This window comes from Nanorana parkeri, unplaced genomic scaffold, assembly GCF_000935625.1.
Source record: "Nanorana parkeri isolate BGI_ZX_2015 unplaced genomic scaffold, ASM93562v1 scaffold1927, whole genome shotgun sequence".
Lineage (NCBI taxonomy): Eukaryota > Metazoa > Chordata > Amphibia > Anura > Dicroglossidae > Nanorana > Nanorana parkeri.
In genome coordinates this window covers 50,704-70,766 of record NW_017308195.1, presented here as the reverse complement: position 1 = coordinate 70,766, position 20,063 = coordinate 50,704, and the positions used below count along the sequence as shown (strand labels likewise).

At 39.6% G+C, this 20,063-nt stretch overlaps 1 protein-coding gene across 1 annotated transcript in view; it reads right to left on the bottom strand.

Annotated features, from left to right (window-relative positions):
- Window positions 1-20,063, bottom strand: part of LOC108800130 (neuron-specific protein family member 2-like) — a 61,010-nt gene that overhangs the window by 27,683 nt on the left and 13,264 nt on the right. The window contains exons 3-5 of the mRNA XM_018572078.1: window positions 6,404-6,435; window positions 4,707-4,730; window positions 4,090-4,123 (exon numbers count right to left, since the gene is read on the bottom strand). Coding sequence (XP_018427580.1) covers window positions 4,090-4,123; window positions 4,707-4,730; window positions 6,404-6,435 — 90 coding nt within the window. The remainder of the gene's footprint in view (window positions 1-4,089; window positions 4,124-4,706; window positions 4,731-6,403; window positions 6,436-20,063) is intronic.

The following is a 20,063-nucleotide window of genomic DNA, read 5'->3' as shown; positions in this document are numbered from 1 at the left end:
GGGGGGTTGGGCTCCATGATCTAATAAAATATTTTTGAGATTTACATTACCTGATCTCTCTGATTTTCCCTCCCCCCTTCTCCCTTCCCTATAGTGTTCCTTCTGTTATCACTTGACAGTTAGCAGAGTACTGATTATGAGAATCCATTATATATTTGATGCAATTAAGATCTTGTCCCTGATATTTTAATGTAATTTACACACTGAAATATTCTTCCTTTCAAAACCCCCCAAAAATCTGCTGTGCTGGCAGATTGCATAGTTACATAGTTAGTCAGGTTGAAAAAAGACACAAGTCCATCGAGTCCAACCTATAGATTAGATTGCACTATGTAGAGGACAAGCTAAGGTCTCCCATAATCAGACATATATCTTGAGACCTGATATACAGTATTTGCTTATCGCCGATCCCAAATACCTTATATGTGACTTTGCTTATAGTTAAATGTGGTGTAGCACTCCACATTTCCTTTTTTCCATCGAAAAGTTACAAGATTAGCACATGTTACACAGAAACTTTCCAACTCGGTGTGATTGAAAGTGACAGCAAATGCTTCCAACAGTTGGAAGGCTTGTTATTCTTTTCTTGCTTAACGTACTCAGCATATTAAATATTCTGAATACTGTCTGGTGTGTGACTAAAGTGCCAACAAGGGAATGGCAGCCAATTCCAATCTATCATAGATGTAATAAAATGGGGTCACTTAGAAATATCCAATGAAATATATGTCTTTGCTGCGATAGTAAGCACTAATAACTTGGATAATTTAGCTTTAAAAACAAAGAAGCACTCCTGCCACATATATAACTGCAAACAGTTTTTTATGCTGTACACTTTGGTCAATACTATATAATACCTTTATATATTATATTGCATTATATTATAACATTTTATGTCTAAAGGTGAAGGACGGTATAACATAAAGCAGCCACCAGGGATTGCACTCTATATTACAAAACTGGCCACTATGGTTTGCATATTGGATATTTCACCAAAACGAAAATTGTTTCTGCACTGTATATGTGGCGATGATGAACTGACTGATATACCAAAAATGTAAATCCTCTTTATTTATAAAAGCCAAGTTTTGGGTATGCTAGTTCCTAGACCTTTAGTCTGTATTTCACTGTGCTGCACACTTATAACTAGGAAAAGTCAATATTATATTTCATATTAATGCACTGCTCCCAACTGTCTCCCATTTGGAGAGACTATCCCTTTTTTGGAACCAAATTCCTCTCCCTTCTTTCCTCTTCAGTTGTCGCTCTTATAGGCCTGGTCTATTATTATTATTAGTAGTAGTAGTATTATAGTAATAATAAAAGTGCCGCCAAGCCAATGTGGGCTTCTGACAACCGCATGGATAGTATACTTTACCAAGCATAATTGTCTTTTTTAGTAAGTTGGTTCTTCTCATATGTCCAAAATAAGACAGTTTCAGATCCTTGTTGAAGGATCCATTTGTTTATTTTTCTTGCCGTCCATACTATTTGTAGGATTTTTCACCAAACTCCAAAGTTCAAAGCAGCAATACTGCAAAGCCTATTGTATTACACTAAACCTTTCATTCAACCACTACATTTTTGTTTTATTATTTTGAAAGTCATTATAAAAGAAGTGGGTTAAACCAATATTTATTTTTTTCTTTTTAGTGTAACTGGAGGTGTGCATAGGTGTGTCTTTTGCATACATGTTTTTGATAAAAGGGGTGCCTCTTTCTTCTCTAAGAAACATGGAGGGTATGCTAGTGCCAGGACCTTCATTATTTATTACCTAAAAATCATTTAAAGAAGGACACCAAGAGACATTCCATCAGCAGAGGGGGAGAGAGGCTGCAGGAAAAAAAAAACAGGCAGGACCAAGGTTTGCCCTACTGCAAGGGTTAAGATTTATTCTACTCAGTGTTCCTCGTTAACAAAAACAAATATTATGTATTATTCATGGTAGAGGGGCATTTTGCCATTTTGGTCTTAACTGACTCGGTGGCATAATTTACTTTCCAGATGCTGCGGTGAAGTAATGTTGTAGATATCCACTAATGTAACCACATTATGCTTGGCACACTAATGTCATAGTCAGAGCGATGAGGTCATTAGGTCTACTGTACTTATGATATGACAGAAAAGATCTAATCTTTGCATGAACACTGCAAACACAGAGTGGCTTCCCATGACCACAGCTATTCTCAGTAAAGAAGTATCATGCACATAAAACTCCCCATCAGCTATTAATTTACACTATAGCTGTATGAGAAAGTTTAAATGTTTAATACAAGAAGGATATAAGATAAAGAAACAAGCAAACCATTTATCAGTATTTGTCTTCTAAGTGTACCTTAGATTTATATTTCCCGTTCTGCCACACAATGGCTACAAAAAGAGGCAGGTTCTTTCCCCTAAAAATAAATTGTCTGCATCTGGCCAGATCTCCCAGGAGATTATTGGCAAATTAAAAGAGCAATTCTTCCAGGCATGAAGTTTAGTCAGTCCTCACCCTCCCTTCTTCTCATGCATATTATCAAATAACTGCTGTTCTACTTGGAATATTTGTGAGCGCTGCATGCAAATGTTACCCTAATGTGGCTTAGCTTTATTTATTTATCAGTCAGAAATGCTGCTCTGTGCTATACTATGAAGAAAACACATAGCAGCCAGCTATGGACTCCCTTTTCTCTATTGTTTTTTTTGGGAAGAATACACCACAGGTTCAATGGGTTTTTATTAACCCCGTCACAAAAAAACGGTCAGATCTAAACTAACCCTAGCCTTTAAAAGAAGAGTATCTATACTTACCTTTGCATCTATACTTACCTTTGTATCTATACTTACCTTTGGACTGCAACCCACCCTACTTACCACCTGCTCCCTATGCTGAATACTGTGGTTCCTCCTCCTGGTTCATATATGACCTGTAGTGACGACCCAGCTGGTGGGAGGAACCACAGCATTCCTTGGGGGCCACAGGTATTCACACACAAGTGTGGAATATTTGCACCAATCGGGGATTAGCACAGAACGGTAGGGTTAGTTTGGAATTGACCAAAAAAAGGGACTAAAAAAGCCTGTGTGCACACTAAGACATATGCTTGTCTGGGAATATTTATAGGAAAATCCTCATAGACTTCTCATGGCCAACCCTAAAGTGCTCAGCTCTGAGTACTTCCAAGTTCAGTGTTGTCAAATCCCAGGCCCTGTGACTGGAAAAAACAGCTGATTAAGTACAAGACATTAGGGGTCCAAGAGACCTATAATGCCTCCATAAAGAGTAACTTTCACTCAATATATGCTATTATGTAGGGGCCTGTCTGCCCACTTGTGATAGCAATAAAGTTAAGCTAAAAAAAACAGCAAACAAAGCTTAATAATTAATATACATCAAAATAAATAATAAAAAAAAAAAAAAGAAGTAAAGTCCTTTGCTGTTCGCATGCACATACAAACGCAAGCGCACATGTATGGTTCACGTGTACATAAACTACAATGAAGCAACACATATGAGGTCTTACCATGCACACAATACTAAGAGGGATAATTATAGGGTCATCATTAATGAATAAATCTAATTTAATGAGCTGTACAGGTTTTTAAAGCATTGCCTAAGCTGCGAAAACATTTTGGTATCATAGTTAGCTGCTGGGTTATGGTCACACAGAATCTGTCACACATCTGACATATTTGGTAACTTTTTACTCGATTTAGAAAATACAGCAAATTTAGAGATAACAGAAATTGGAAAATTATGTAGATTTATTGTGTTTGTGTGCGCTAATATTAATTTGGAGATTTGATAAACAATTGCACTAATAACGTGTAACATAAAAAAACTGCAACCACAATAATTCTATTCTATTTCTTTCAGAAAATATCAAATGTTTTAGGGTTTTGAGCGTGTTTTCACGTGATAAAATCTGCATTTTAACAAGTAAGTGAAAAAAAGGAAAATATGGCTGAAAGGGTTAAAGAGATAAAACATATAAAAAATGATTTTGCCTTGGCATATGCTTTAATCTGTGTATAGCTTGATTAAAGGAATAATTATATGCAAACATGCCTTTTAAAGTAAAGGTGCCCATACACTGGCCGAATTACCAGCTGAAATTCGCACAGTGTGCGGGGCTGTCGTCTCCCTTTCAGCTGGCATTCCTCGATCAGTTGATCAAAGGAGCCGGCTATAAAATCTTTGAACGATCAGTGCCGGAGGTCAATGAGCTGCCCACTCTGATCAGGTATTCTGCGTGTCCCGGCGGCAGCTGTCAGGAGACTCAATACAACCGATTGGTCCAACTGGTCTAAAAATAATCAACGTAACATTCCACCTGCTTTTTTTGTATGAGCTTTGTGAGAATGACCCTGTACTGTAAGGACAGATTCTAGGAAAATTGGCCTAGGACAGGAGATTAGGTCCTTGTTTAGGGTATAACTGAGTTGCTTCATATATTGTGTGGTTCCAGTATTGGGAGAAACGTTTTGTAAGTATAAGTAGCCGTCATGTCCTGTATATTGGTGTGCGATGTGTTATCAGTGTCACTATGTCGCCCTGAGGAAGGGACCCTGCGTGGCCCTGAAATGTTGGCTGTGTATGACAAATCATGACGATGATTCAATGAATTGAAAAAGGATCAAGGATTTATTGCTGTGTGTGCTAGTGACTATGTGTGCTAGTAACTATCTGATCTTCATTGATGTTCTGGCAAATGTTTCATCACATTTTGTTTTTCCTAACCTGCTGACTTGTTTTTAGAGGTGTAGGGTCTGGGGCTGTCAATCCAATCTTGGCTTCAGCATCTACTGAGTCACTTACCTAGAATACAGTAGGTGAATGATAAAAACCCTATCCTGTTCTCGGGGTCTTCACATTTGTTCCAAGTCACTGTGTCACTCGGCAGCTATGACCAGCATAAGGCCATAGAGCCTGGCGCTCTAAAACTAAATCAGCAATGGCAGCTCCCATATTTTTGTTTCTCTTTACAGGTTCTCTTTAAAGTAAATGTTTCAGAATTCAGTAATGCTTTGTTATCTATTTGTTTTCCATGACTGAATTTCCATATTTTACACAAAAAACTACCCCTTTTGTAAATCAGCCCTGATGTGGCTATAAACACTGATATTTGGAAGTGTCCTCCAACACGTGACACTCTTGTTGCTATGGTAACCCTTTTCTCTCCTGAACAAGCGAGTGAAATAATTGAAGAAAGTGCATATAAACTGCTGCTGCATAAGTTATGAGCACCCTGGAGAAAGAAAGTAATTAGGATTAAGTAAGAAATTAAAAATATGTGTCCCTACATAATCAGAGATGTTATTAAAACCAACCTTTTATAATACACTGTAATATAAATCTGGACTTTATATACCTGACCCTTCTGTTCAGCAAATAAAGGCATGAAAAAAATTGCATTAACAAACACTACTAGTATTAAGCTTATTCTCTAGCAATTAGGTAATAACTCAATCTGGGAAAATGCAGATAATTAATATGTGGGCAATTTCATAACATGAATGTACAGCTTTCCCTTCTTTGTACATTATTTCAGCAGAATCACAAAACACATTCATTACTACAGTCATTATTCATGATGGCCAATAAAATTATGCTGGAAGGATGATGTTGAAAGTAGACATAATTATGTTAAGATGTCTGACTCAGAGAATGATCTATGCTCCAGTTCAATGGCTGTAGCCTTACTACTTCACAATCTTGGTGCATATATTACCAGAGAACATCCGGCTACAATTGTATTCAACCAAGGGGCCCATATGCAGGAAAACAAGTTGACCAAGGCCACACATGTCAAGTCTAACAGGCAGTCATCATACCTGCATACTATGTTAAATTCAGATCACACCTTATCAGCGTGCATCTACGCAGATGATCAAAGCTTTTCCTAGGTGCAACTCTATATTTTAGCAATAATCCCACCTTATCAGCGTGCATCTACGCAGATGATCAAAGCTTTTCCTAGGTGCAACTCTATATTTTAGCAATAATCCCACCTTATCAGCGTGCATCTACGCAGATGATCAAAGCTTTTCCTAGGTGCAACTCTATATTTTAGCAATAATCCCTCCAACATCACACCTACTGCTACTTTAATGACATGCACTCACTGATTTCCCTGGTCCAGTTGTATTACTTCTGGACCAGAAGTAATACAACTGGACCAAGGAAATTTTTTCCCTTCGCCTTTACCTGGCAATCCTGCAAATAACACACTTTCTGTCACTGGGTTGCTAAGCTCATTCCTCCACTGTTTCTATGGAGGGAGCCATGATGGCCACACAGACTGGGCAACAAATATGTTTGCCTTTGTTACATAGTTACATAGTATTTGAGGTTAAATAAAGACACAGGTCCATCAAGTTCAATCTTTGTGTGTCTGTATGTGATTGTGTATGTGTACACGAGTCCCTGTGTGGTCTAGTTTTTAAGAGTACCTGTACCTGTACTGTATGTTGCGGTCTCTGAGGAAGGAATCTTAATGCTTTTTTAATGATTCAATACTCTCTGCTTATACCACTGCTTGTGGCAGAGAGTTCCAAACGTTAACCGCTGTAACAGAAAAAAAAAACCTACGCCCCTTGTGGTTAAATCTTTTCTCCATCAAATTTAGGTGGTGGCCTCTAGTCTTTGTTATGAAGTTTACCGTAAACAGTTTATTACTGATGTTGCCATCACCACTAAACATGGTGTACATCAAAATCATGCCCCCTCCTAATCTCCTCACTTCCAGCGTAAACAAGTTTAACTTTAGTAACCTTGTCTCATAGCTTAGCTACTCCAGCCCCTTATTTAGTTTAGTTGCTCTTCTCTGGACTCTCTCCAGCTCATGGACATCCTTTCAGTGGATTGGTGACCAAAATTTAACTGCATACTCAAGATGAGGCAGAACAAGTGATCTATAAAGTGGCAAAATGATTGCTTTGTCTCTACAGAACATTCTCTTTTAAATACAAGACAGTACTCTGCTTGCTTTGCATGCTGTTGTTCAATCTGTAGTCAACTATGACCCCCAGATCTTTTTAACTTCCATTACATTGGAGATGGGGAGGTTTGTAGCTTACAGAAGAAAAATAGGGGTGTTTTTGTGCTTAGTGCAGCTCACAGGAAATGACAAGCTCACTGCATTTTTGGCAACATCAACAAATATTTCATGGATTCTTGTACTTGCTGAAAGGGTTCTTAGATTGTGTTATGAAAACTAATGCAGCCACCTAATTTGCCTAAATCTGTATATCTGCATATCTGCCTTGGGAGATCTAAGGCACTACTGCCTGCTAGTCTTGTGAGAGTTGGTGATGTTACTTGTGCTCTTCTCACTGTTGTTCTTTTTGGAGGCTTTGATATGAGGAAGTAAAACCCTGCCTATACCAAGATGGCCACCTCAGGCCAATTCAGTAATGTGGAAAGATCAGCTGCAGGAAGATCACCTGGTGACTAGTCCTATGTTCTATGACATTTTTTGGGGCGGCACAGCTTCCAGAGTTTAGTTCTTGATTAAACTATCAATTTACACCACCAAAAAAAAGCTAAGCAAATAGGTAAGAGCCTTCCATTGGATAATTAGTCTAGGTTCAGCAACATTATGTCCCCAAAAATGAGGTCAGCTGCCTACCTAAATATACTGAAGACCAGGTAATTCCATCTATTCATTTTTTCTTCCCTGATGGCATGGGCATATTCCAAGATGACAATGCCAGGATTCCTCAGGCTCAGATTCTTAAAGAGTGGTTCAGGGAGCATGAGACATCATTTTCATACATGGAGTGGCCACCACAGAGTCCAGATCTTAACCCTATTGAGAATCTTTGGGATGTACTGAAGAGGACTTCACGCTGTGGTCTGACTCTCCCATCTCTCATCACTCTCTCATCACTAAAAGATCTTGGCGAAAAATGAATGTAACTCTGGACGGAAATAAATGTGACATTGCATAAGCTTATCAAAACAATGTCATGGCGAATGCGTGCCATAATCAAAACTAAAGTTGGTCCAGCAAAATAGAGTGTGTCCTTTTTTTGGCCAGGCAGTGTATTATAGTATTGTTTTTGGTTTTGCCCAGACATACACTTTTAAATATTTAGAGGTTTACATTATATTGGGTATGAAGTAGTCCAACTTTCAAGATTACATTCTAATATCAGCTGCCTATATCTCTGGTTAATTTAACATTTTTACATGAGGGTTTCACTCATGGTAACCTCTGTTTCTGCATTTTTAATCTTCTGCTCAGTTTGAATTGCCCAGGTTTGTAGCTGGTTTACTTTAAGACAAATATCAAATGCCTTCCTGAAGGTTCATGATATACAGAACTGCAAATGAAGACATTGACTGCAAACAATCTGGTACTCCCAACAGATATATTATTTTCTTCCTCAGCTTGTATCCAAGCATTTTTGCTCTTATTACTATTTGGCTTGACAGAGTTGCCAGCAAGAACCTATATTATTACCCAATTATAACAAAACATTGCTCTTTAACTACAGTGTGAGGTGCCCAACAGAGTTTAAAATGCCGTCTATAACAGTGGGCCCCAAGCAATGGGCCATAAGTCACATGTGGCTCTTAGCTGGCTGCTTACATGGCAAACTAATCCACATCTACTTATATGATGTAAACAATAAAAAGCAAAAGAAATGCACTCACACAAAACCCATGCAGTGTTTTTGTTTGACTTATTGCAAATGGTTTCTCCCATACCTCTGGCATGCTATAGCATAGGGATAGGCAGCCTCAGTGCTCCAGCTGTGGTGAAACTGCAAATCCCATTCTGCCTTTGCATCTGAAAGTCATGCTTTGGCCTCTCTGAGTCTTGCACTGCCTCATAGGACTTGTAGTTCCACCACAGCTGGAGTACCAAAGTTGCCTACCCCTATTAAAGCATATTTTTAGCAGGACAACACTATTGTTTTCTAATGCAGCTTTACAGCTTCCTGTGTCAGCTACTTGCTTACTGGCTCTAAAAGAGCATCATTATCCTGCTGAAGTATCCCCTGTGTTCTTTCTTTGTTGACTACCTAAACTCATCTGTTGGGGAGGACAAAGGGATGGTCACATGTGTGTTCTGCGACTCTTTTGTTATCTAGGGAGGTTCTTAAGCCAGGTTGTATTTCGTATCTGCAGTATAGTCTGCAGGAAGGTCCAGGAGCTAGCTGTGCTGTCTGGATAACAGGACTAGCTGAACAGAATTGCACCCCTTTCCAAACATGCAGCATCGTGGTTTAGTGGGTAGTACTTCTGCCATGCAGCACTAGTGGTCCCTGCTTCAAATCCTGGTTAAGACACTATCTGCATGTTCTCCCTGTGCTTGTGTGGGTTTCCTGCCATACCCCAAAGACATGCTGGGAGGTTAATTGGCTCCCATATGCATGTGAGATAGGGACCTTTGACTGTAAGCTCCTCGGGGGAAGGAACTGATGTGTAAAGTGTAAATTGTTGGAGCTATATAAATGTCAGTAGTGAAAAATAAATAATAAACTTGAGAGCATTAAAATATTTGCATAGTAGTAGTGAATTTAGCTTTTTGTCTTCAGTAAAACCTTAAAATCTTAGCTAATTATGCTACAAATAATCATATATTCTAATTTATATAACTAATACTCTGTAGTTAATTTTGTGATGATGTGACTACACCTAAAAAAAAAGAACATTTATTGAGGAAATGGGCAATAAAGTAAATTGAAACAGATTGAGTACTAAGAAAATTAGGTTTTCCAGAATGTCATTTTTCTGTCTAGAAATACAATTTCCTGTTTTAACAGCTTAGATCTTTATCCTGTGTCCTGTTAGTCATCATTTTCTTGCTGGAATTTAGGTTATCTGCAGTCATATCTACTTAAAAATTCATTAAATATTTACACCAGTGTGCAATGAGCAAAACTCAGCACGGTAAGAAGGCAAAGACATTGTAACTATCAAAGATTTATTGAACAGATTATAAAGCTTTAAAGTGTAACTCGGATTTTCCCCGAGTATCTTTTTTACACAAATATAACCATTTAACAAAAATGTTTCTTTTTTTACTAGAAGGCAGCATAAAGGGCTGTACTTTATCCACATTTCTGAATTCAAGTACACGTCATGAGGTAGATAAGGGACTACTTCTTCTGGAAATGCTAGATGTCTCTCCCCGAGGCTGACCCCAAATGACAATTTGCACACCATGTGTGGAGGGTTGAGGCAAAGTATAAACATCTTACAGCATGCCGCACATCCTGCAGCGTGCCGCCTCCTACACATAACATTGGTCTTCTGGGCACTGCAGCGAGTGAGGGATGAAATTCAAGCAGTGAAATGCTCCAGTCATATCCCCATCCTTCCTCATTACTTGCCAATTTACAAAACACCTTGGGGGGAATTTATTAAAACTGGGGCAGACAAAATCTGGAGCAGTTGTGCATGGCAACCAATCATCTTCTCTGTTCAGTTTGTTCCCTTAAGATTTGAAAATTAAAGATAGAAGCTAATTGGTTGCCATGAGCAACTGCTGCAGATTTAGTTTGCTCCAGTTTTGATAATTGCCTTTTTTCCCCCCCCCCCCCCCTTTGTTTTTTTCTCAAAGAACACAAGGCATTCTGTGATTGGAGAAGGAGAGATGATGTCACATTCCAAACCCCTTTTCACTTCCAGCGAACACAACATCCCTTGTATTCTTTGGCAGTCATACATGGCATTTTGTGAATGGGCAAGTAGTGAGGAGGGGCAGGGATGTGACTGCAGAACTTCACTGCTCAAGTAGTCCCACTCTCTGCAAGTGCTCAAGTAGTCCCACTCTCTGCAAGTGCTCAAGTAGTCCCACTGCCTGCAAGTTCTCAAGTAGTCCCACCCCCTGCAAATGCTCAAGTAGTCCAACTCCCTGCAACTGCTCAAGTAGTCCCACTCCCTGCAACTGCTCAAGTAGTCCAACTCCCTGCAAGTGCTCAAGTAGTCCCACTGCCTGCAAGTGCTCAAGTAGTCCCACTCCCTGCAACTGCTCAAGTAGTCCCACTCTCTGCAACTGCTCAAGTAGTTCCACTCCCTGCAACTGCTCAAGTAGTCTCGCTCCCTGCAACTGTTCAAGTAGTCCCACTCTCTGCAACTGCTCAAGTAGTCTCACCCTCTGCAACTGCTCAAGTAGTCTCACTCCCAGCAACTGCTCAAGTAGTCTCACTCCCTGCAACTGCTCAAGTAGTCCCACTCCCTGCAACTGCTCAAGTATTCTCACTCTCTGCAACTGCTGAAGTAGTCTCACTCCCAGCAACTGCTCAAGTAGTCTCACTCCCTGCAACTGCTCAAGTAGTCCCACTCCCTGCAACTGCTCAAGTAGTCTCACTCCCTGCAAGTGCTCAAGTAGTCTCACTCCCTGCAACTGCTCAAGTAGTCTCACTCCCTGCAAGTGCTCAAGTCGTCTCACTCCCTGCAACTGCTCAAGTAGTCTCACTCCCTGTAATGCCCGGAAGCCCAATGTTATGTGTAGAAGCCAGCATGCTGCAAGGTAAACATGTTATACTTTGCAGCAGCCCTCCACACATAACATACATCTTTTTAATGATTAATTACACACCCAGCGAGAGTTAGATATGTGCATCCTTGAGTTAAAGCTTTGTGAATTGAGCTTTTCATCCCTTCTACGGTGTATAACTGTAATATGATGAGATTTGAGTTCAACGAACCCCATGAAGTAAGTCCACATCAATCACTACTCTAGCGTGGTCATTTGGTTAATTATGTCACCTGGGATTCCAAGCTGTTTTTTATTCAGCCAGGAATCTATCATTTAGGCTGGGTACACACCTAGACGACACACGTTTTTGATGCATGTTTTTGAGCATTTTTTGCGCTTTTTTAACATGCTTTTTATGCTCATAAATCAAATTGCGCTTTTTTGTGACCAGATTGTAGCTCATTGAAGTTAAATGCTCATGAAATGCGTGTAAAAATGCGCAATAACACAGCAACCACGTGTTTTCAGGAGTTTCCTATTGAGTCTATGGGGCCAAAACAAGCTGTAATATGCCAAAAAAGAGCTAAAAAAAACATGCAAAAACACAGCAAACACGCATTTTTAGGAGTTTCCTATTGAGACTATGGAGTCAAAACGAGCTGTAATATGCTGAAAAAAAGCTCATGTACTTTTTCCAGCGACAAGCATTTTGCTTATTGCGACAAAACGATCAGATGTGAACTAGGCTATAGAAATGAATGGGATTTTTTTAGGGGCATATTTTTGAGTGTTTTTTTAGAGCAGAAAAAGCGCTACAAAACGCTTCGTGTGAACCAGGCCTAAGTGATGGGAGAACAGTGTGTGCACATTGGCGGACAAAGAGTCATTGTGATTGACATGGATTACATCACTGAATGCGGTGATTGATGTGGATTGGAGGCAATGCAACAATTTATTTGAAAAGCAGGTTAGTATTTGTTTGTGTTTTATATTAATGAAAATACTTTTTAATTGGATGTGTGTGTGCTTATTAACTTTTAACTGTTTGTGGGAATGGGTAAGGGGTACTAATGTACTCCTGTACTCAATCCCCTATGAGAGGGTGGATATTTTAGTTGCCCCCTTATTATAAAGGGGACTTACATATTCCACCTTAAGTGCCCCATGCTACCCACACCTCCTTTTTGGGGTACTGGAGGTAAGGAAGAGGACTTTGAAGGATCCTTTTACAGGATTTGTTTATTTTACTTTCAATAGTTCTTTATTGAAGTCAAGTGAAGCATACATAACAAAATGCATATAACATAACCAACTTAACATCCAGGATACAGTATGCTTTGCAATATAATTTCCATTTATAGGGAGGTTAGGAGGAAGGGAGGATGACAAAACAAGTGGAAAGAGAGGAGGGGAGGAAGGAGGGAAGACAAGGTATGGACCAGTTATGCGTCAGGCAATATTTGAGATCAAACAATGCAGTATGGATGTACAATCCATTTTCTCCAAGCTGAAAGGAATATAGGATATGAGTTATTTTTCATGGCAAACATCTTTTTATAAGAATATTATTGTTTAAAGATGTCAGTCATCTGTTGAGGGTGGGTGGTTTTGGTCCCTGTGACCGGATCAGTGAGGTGAGAGAGCCTGGAATTATGTGATCGGATTTGTTTATTTTCAATGTCACCCTTGAAGCTGCATGAAAAGCACCTCTCCCCGGTAGTACAGTATTTTTTTTTTGCATTGGTACATGTCCCCCCATGACAGTGCTGAGCTTCCTGTGTCTTTATTTGACAGTAGTTTGCCTATTAGCCCTAAAAATGGCCAGAACCTACCAACAAGATTTCCCTCCCACAGATTTCGATAAGGCTCAATGTTAAGTTTGGGTTTTAGCAGCTTTCAAGCAGGATGTACAGAACCACCCGCAAATCAAACCCAAGCAGACTCGCACATTCCTAAACGTTAACAGAGAAAATGGTGTCATCCGCTTTGCTGCTTTGTATGGCATGGCTTTGTAAATATCAATATCGGGTGGGCAGAAATACATCTACTTTGGCAGGCAATACAGCTCCTGGATGTAGCCTTTTCCCTGAACTTCAGATTTAATTATTTTACTTCACTGGCCTGAAAAAGTATGCAGGTAACTTCTGACTTTTCTCTAAGACTTTTGATCTGGATACAGATAGGCAATTAGCCTTTTCAAAAGGAGGTCAACAATGGCAGCCACCATATTTCTTTCATGACAGGTTTACTTTGAGAATTATGGGGGGGGGGGGGTTTTTAGACATTTTCACAAAGTAAACAGCACAAATCAGTTGGAATCTGCTGATTTCAGCAAGTTGGTATTGGCTGGGGAAAAGGCAAGTGTGCCAGCTGCCACCTGTGTGTAGGCAAGTGTACATTGCATGCTGTCCTTAGTAAAACTGAAGTTTTATTTGAAAGTAGGCCTTTCAGGCAACACTGAAAGTGTAAAACTAATGTTGTACAAGTAAATATTGATTCTGTATTAGAAGATTGCGCTCTCGGCCAACCGATGCTGCCTAGTAGGATCATTATCCAGTTTTTTAAATTACTATACTGTCCAAATAATATGATCTATATAGAGCTGTATATGTATATATATAAAAATCCTGTATAATAATTATATATTATATATATTTATATATCAGTGTTACGCTAATCCTTTACACTCTGTGGTGGATCTAGCGCTTATCCATTCTTCCTTCTGTCCATGTTACTGAATGTCTGTGGTATGGACATCGATGTGAGGAAGAATCTGCAGGAGCCAAAAGCATTGTACCTGTGATCTACTGATCATGTTTGAAATGGTTTACTGGCTCCTATAAAAAAAAAGTAATAAATGCACATTTTGTTCTTTTATTGAGAAGTATGCATTTATTTATTTTTTCTAAAAAGTGGAATTTGCTTTTATTACATCTATAAAAGAGAACTATGGGTAAACTTTTTATCCCATAGTTCTCTTTAGGGTCATGGTAGGACATATACTAACCTCTTCCCATGACCCAAAGCTCAGTATATAGTAGGCTATTGCCCGCTATAGGCTGAGAGAGCCGCAGCAGGGATGAATCCCGACAATACTGTCAAGGTCCACCCAGCTGGCTGATTGCCAGCAGGCTCTGCCTATCTAGAGGCAGAACCAGCTATGCCCGCCCCCTCCACCGTCCATTCCTCCAGTAAGTGCTTGAGGATCAGAGAGGGGGGGGGGGGACTGACAGTCACCGCTCTCTGCAGGGAGATGATCAGGAAGTGAACTAGCTTGAGCCGATGTGTGACAGTTTTAATGTCACACGTCGGCTCTAACTATGGGGATGAGTGTAATTCACTCACCCCATAGTTCTCCTTTCAATGTGTTTTTAAGGCAAGTAGTGTAGGAACTGTCACCACTATTATTAGAATAAGCATTAATACTTACTAGTTCTGGATCATCACTGCTAGCAAAGCAAACATATGCAATAACAGGTGTGTTTGGAGCACTCTTGCAGCACATTTACATTACATAATATTACATTTCCTACAATGGGATTTTTTTTATTTTAAGGTTGCAGCATTATGGAACCTCTTAGATGGAAACCAGCATCCCCAATGTCTGAGCAATCTGTCCCTTGTTTGTGCTACTCTGTTTTGTGACCCATTTCAGCATTACTGCTTTTCTGTAGTTAATAAGGTTTCTTTATCAGAAGCTTCTGTTGCTACTGCAATTTCCATTGCCTGTTTAAAAGTAATGTTTTCTTCTGTAAGCCTTTTTGTATGTTTTCACTGCATAATCCACAAACAAATCTTCCTCTGAATGCATTATTGAGTTCAGCTTCAAATCACAGAATTGTGTCTGCTCCCTTACCGCAGCTGCAAAACCCCAAAATCCAGTCTGTTTAGTCAAATCCAAATATTTTAGTTAGAGGCTTTCCTAATAGATCTTCTTACACAGTTACGTTGATGCTGCCCCCACACGCGATATTTTAAAGGCATTTAAACTTTCATCGCTTTCTGTAATATTTTGACCATATAAACGACCAAATGGATGACTATAAACCACGCCAACAGTTTTATCAGACCCATGAAATGTTCTTATGAGCTGGTAGTGGGTTCTCTTGATCAGTTTGGCTGCTTTAGCAATTAATAGCTGGTGGAAAAAGGTTGAAACTGCATAAAGCGGGACATTACAATCTGATTGATCAATCCGTTTGAAGCTCTTATTGTACAATCTCTTTGCATGTAGAGCAAGGGCCTGCCTGATTGGATACAAATGAATTGGATAGTTAAAGTAGGTCCTGAAATTATTTGATAGATCTAAAGATGATTGTACAGTCAGATGGTAGCATGTATGGTTAGCCTTTGATTTAGACCTAACTACTTTGGGGGTCTACCTAATTGAATAGGAATTTTAGGAATTGTTTAGACAGTCACTCGCGCCACAAAATTTGTTGACAACTCTAAAGGCAATGGTATAGAGAGTACACAGATGTGATCAACTTAAAGCCCAACTCTGTTTTGGACAGAATATGGAAGGAATATAATCTCTGTCAAGTTTTTGTTTGCAGTCTGTATCTCCTTAAAAAGAATTTCCCCTCCATTCCTGTTGGGGATGAAGTGATAGTAAATCTCTCCAATGGGGCCACAGACTGCAACTAACTACCTTCAACTTCTCAGAAAAAATCGGCAAAGTTTAGGACCCCTGTCAGGTTATTTTTTTTTTTATAAAACAATTTTTATTTGTCAGAAGTGAAACAACAAAAAACGAAAACAGTGCATACGCAGATGCATCAGACCAGTATAAGATATATAACAATAGCAGAGTGCGTGATGCAACAGCTGTATTAACTAAGCTTTGACCAGTTCTTCTTCTTTTCCTGTCAGGTTATTATTACTGCCTGTGTCTTAGTGACCACTGCGCTCCTGATTTCTTGTCACAAGATTAAGAATCATGGTGAAAGCCCCACAAGGTTACAAACAGCAATAACATCTTCAAAAGGCAGCAGCATATCAACCAATCAAACTGCAACTTATACTGGTGTGCCTTCAGCTAAGTGATTTCTGATTAGCATGTAAGTATAAGAACTATAACTACTATTTTTGAATAAGAATGGCTGTGTTTAACACTTGGCCATCAAACCTCTGTGATATTTAAAGGCATGTTCAATAAGATTGTAATGTGCATGGTGAGTTTCGAGCAGATTGTTCAATCAGATTATAATACAAACTACAAACCATTGTAGTTTTTAGTACTACCATACAGTTATTATTGTATCCCAAAAGCTGCTGGTGGGACCCAATTTGGAGTTCTGCCCCAAATGTCGCATAGTTTCTCAGGTGTAAAGCCCTGGTTCTCAACTAATGGGTCGCAACCCAAAAGTGTGTCACAAAGCCTTCTTTTGTGGGTTACGGTGTCCCTGCATAGAACGGCCCTCCCTCAGCAGGGAGACAGAGTGGGGACTTATTTCTGGCAGTGTGCAGGAGGCTCTGTATTGTGAAACAGTCCCCTCTCTCCCCTGCTGAAGTGATAGGGCCCAGGGAGAAAGGGGACTATTTCATCACTTTTGGCCTGTGGAATAATATCGGGAGCTGCAACTCCCGACAATTAAGATAAGGTCCCGGCCTGCACTGTCCACTACAGTGCAGCACATATCGATTCCCCCCAGTGCTGCGGATTGATATCAAATAGGCCGGACAGTTGTATGTTTGTGACTGCTAAGCGGAGTTGAGCATGGTGTGTAGCTGCTTTGTAAAGGCACTGCTGCATAACAGGTATAGAACCAAAACAAATCCATGTACAGTGTGCAGCTGAGCTAGGGACCTTTCAGAGGTGACCTGAGCTGAGACCTTTTCAATAAAATTGGAATACTAAATGGTAAAATACATAAGATAAAATACAAGTGTACAATCAGCGTATGGATATTTTTTCTTTTTACATACATACTTTTTTCTGCTACATATGTTTAACCAGTTAACCAATTATGCTGGTCCTATATTCTACATCCATGGTTCCCAACTGGTGGGACAATGTGGGTCCTGAGGTTGCACAGGTTGAGAACCACTGGTGTAAAGGATGCATATTACCATTAAGTGATCCTGTGATTTAGCCCCACCTTGAAGAAATATTGTTGCACCATGTAGAAGCCCTCAAGACATATACAGTAATAATATGAATTGAATCAAAGATATTAATTCATTAGAGGTTTCTGCACAGAAATAACCAAATACATTGAGACACTAGTTAATGCAGGTCCCTGGACTCTCTTGTTCCATTGAACAAACAAACTAGTGGGCCGATATATCAAACATCACCTGCTAAATGCAGCTATGGTTTCAGAAGATGAATCATTATCTGTCTCATGTAGGAGCTTCAATCACAATCTCGTGATACTCATAACTACTTTTGTAAGATATGGGTCTGCTGTTCCATTTCTAAAACTACCTCTTCTTACTTAGATATTATGTCATCAGACCTATAACAGAATACTTACTAGACTATCTTCCCAGTTGTTATCACTTCCTCTTTAATAAATATTACTATGGATAATAATCTAGTTCATTACACTAAGGCCTGGTTCACACCTGTACGTTTTGTAGCGCGTTGAACGCTCTACGAACGCTCTACAAAACGCTCAAACATGAAAATCCCATTGTTTTCTATGGGTATGGTTCACACCTTGCCATACTTCAGCCTGTCTGAACACGCTACAAAACGGCCTACGTCTGAAAAGGTACATGAGCTTCTTTGCGGCGTTTTTGTCTTGCGTTTCCATTGGAATACAGCCAAGTAGCCCTCGTAAACGCGCGTTTGGCGCGCGTTTTTTTAACCGCGAATCACGGTAGAAACGCGCGACAAACGTGCATATTCAGTACGCCTAGGTGTGAACAGAGCCTTAATGTTTACCTAAATATTAGTATATTGGGGTCAATGTATATAGTTATAAGAATGCTCCAGTCTAAAAATGTTTCTTCTTTTATCTCTCTCTACCTCATCCCCACCCCATCCTTCCCTCTCTTCCGGCCTGCTTAGATTAATTTTATAGCATTGTATGCCTGTCATACAATTTATATGTATGTGCTATATTTTCACTCATAGATTTAATTATCTTCCTACGACACTTTTTATTTCTATTTTCATTTCCATTTTCACTTTTTCCACTTACTTTCCATTTCGGGGTTTGTTTGTTTTTTGGACTGTCCTTCTGCACTAATGCACCTTTACAAATGTTGCTGCCTCCTGTGAGTTATCTGTATACAGATAAGTGGCATAGCATAAGTGGCATAGCAAAATGGTACTAAAATCACCCTAAACTTACCGTGACTGATGATGATGCAGAAGGAAAAATAAGACATATTTGCTGCCAAGGAAGTCAATGCCAAATGCTTAGAAATTACCCTAATAATTGAGAAAGTGTTTTATCTTAACTAAACTCCAGCCAAACAGCTAAGTGCACAGTTGAAATACATATACAGTGGTACACGGTTCACGAACGCTTCTGTTCGCGAACAATTCAGTTTGCGAACAGGAAGTTCAGCAAAATTTTGCCTCCGCTTCGGGTGACGAACACAACCGCAGCCATTTTCCATGCTCTGACACATGGTCATGGCTTCCTCTAGCAGAGATCACAGTTTGATTCGGTTCGCAACCAGAATCGCAGAACGAATTAAAGGAGAACTATGGGGTCAGTGTTTTTCCCCATAGTTCTCCTTAGGGTAACGGGAGGACACAAACTAGCGTCCTCCCGTTACCCTAAGCTCAGTATAGCGCGAGCTACAGCTCGCGGTATACTGAGACGCCGCAGCCGGAGCCACAGTCTCATTGTCACAGGTCGGCTAGAACTATGAGGTGAGTGGAAATCACTCACCTCATTGTTCTCCTTTAAGTTTGTGAACCGTGGTACCACTGTATATATATACTGTATATATATACAATATATATATATGGCGCTGCTGCGGAATCCAGAAGTTGTAGCAGCTGCAGAGAGAGCAAAGAGAGCAGAGTGCCATCAACAGCTGCACTTTGCTAACACCGCGTCTGAAAGGATCGATCTCCTCATCCCTGAGATACAGCCAGCGTCATAGGGGAGAAAGCCAAGTGTTCGTCTGCCGGGACCCGTAGAGAATACCTTTTGCGCTCAAGTCCAACTACGCTATTACTCACTAAGAGCTCTTTTGACCAACTTCTATTTGGTGAGTACCCACCCGAGAGGGGCAGTTCGGATCACCTGTAAATACACTGCTACCTTTGCTTGCATACGGTGTTCACCGTTCACTGGACTTTTTTCATAGGGAACACTTTTTGATGTTTTTATAAGGCTGTTATATGACTTCATCTGACATTTTGATTGGTTTTTATGTTTTATCTATATTACAGCACGTTTGTATTGATTCTTAGTCACATGTAACATATATAAATAGGCTCTAGGCCGGTTTGCCTGAAAACCTATTTTCACCTTTTATACACATTATTTAGCAATTTTACCTTTAGCGCTTTGTATTTTATTGATTATGGTAGGGATTTCTTTAATCCCCATTTCAGAGCTGCTCTGGGTTTAATATATTTATTTACTATTTTTCATTTATTTATTTATTTATTTTTTACTACCTCTCTCCAGAAGCGCAGACTATCTATTTACATATATATATATATATATA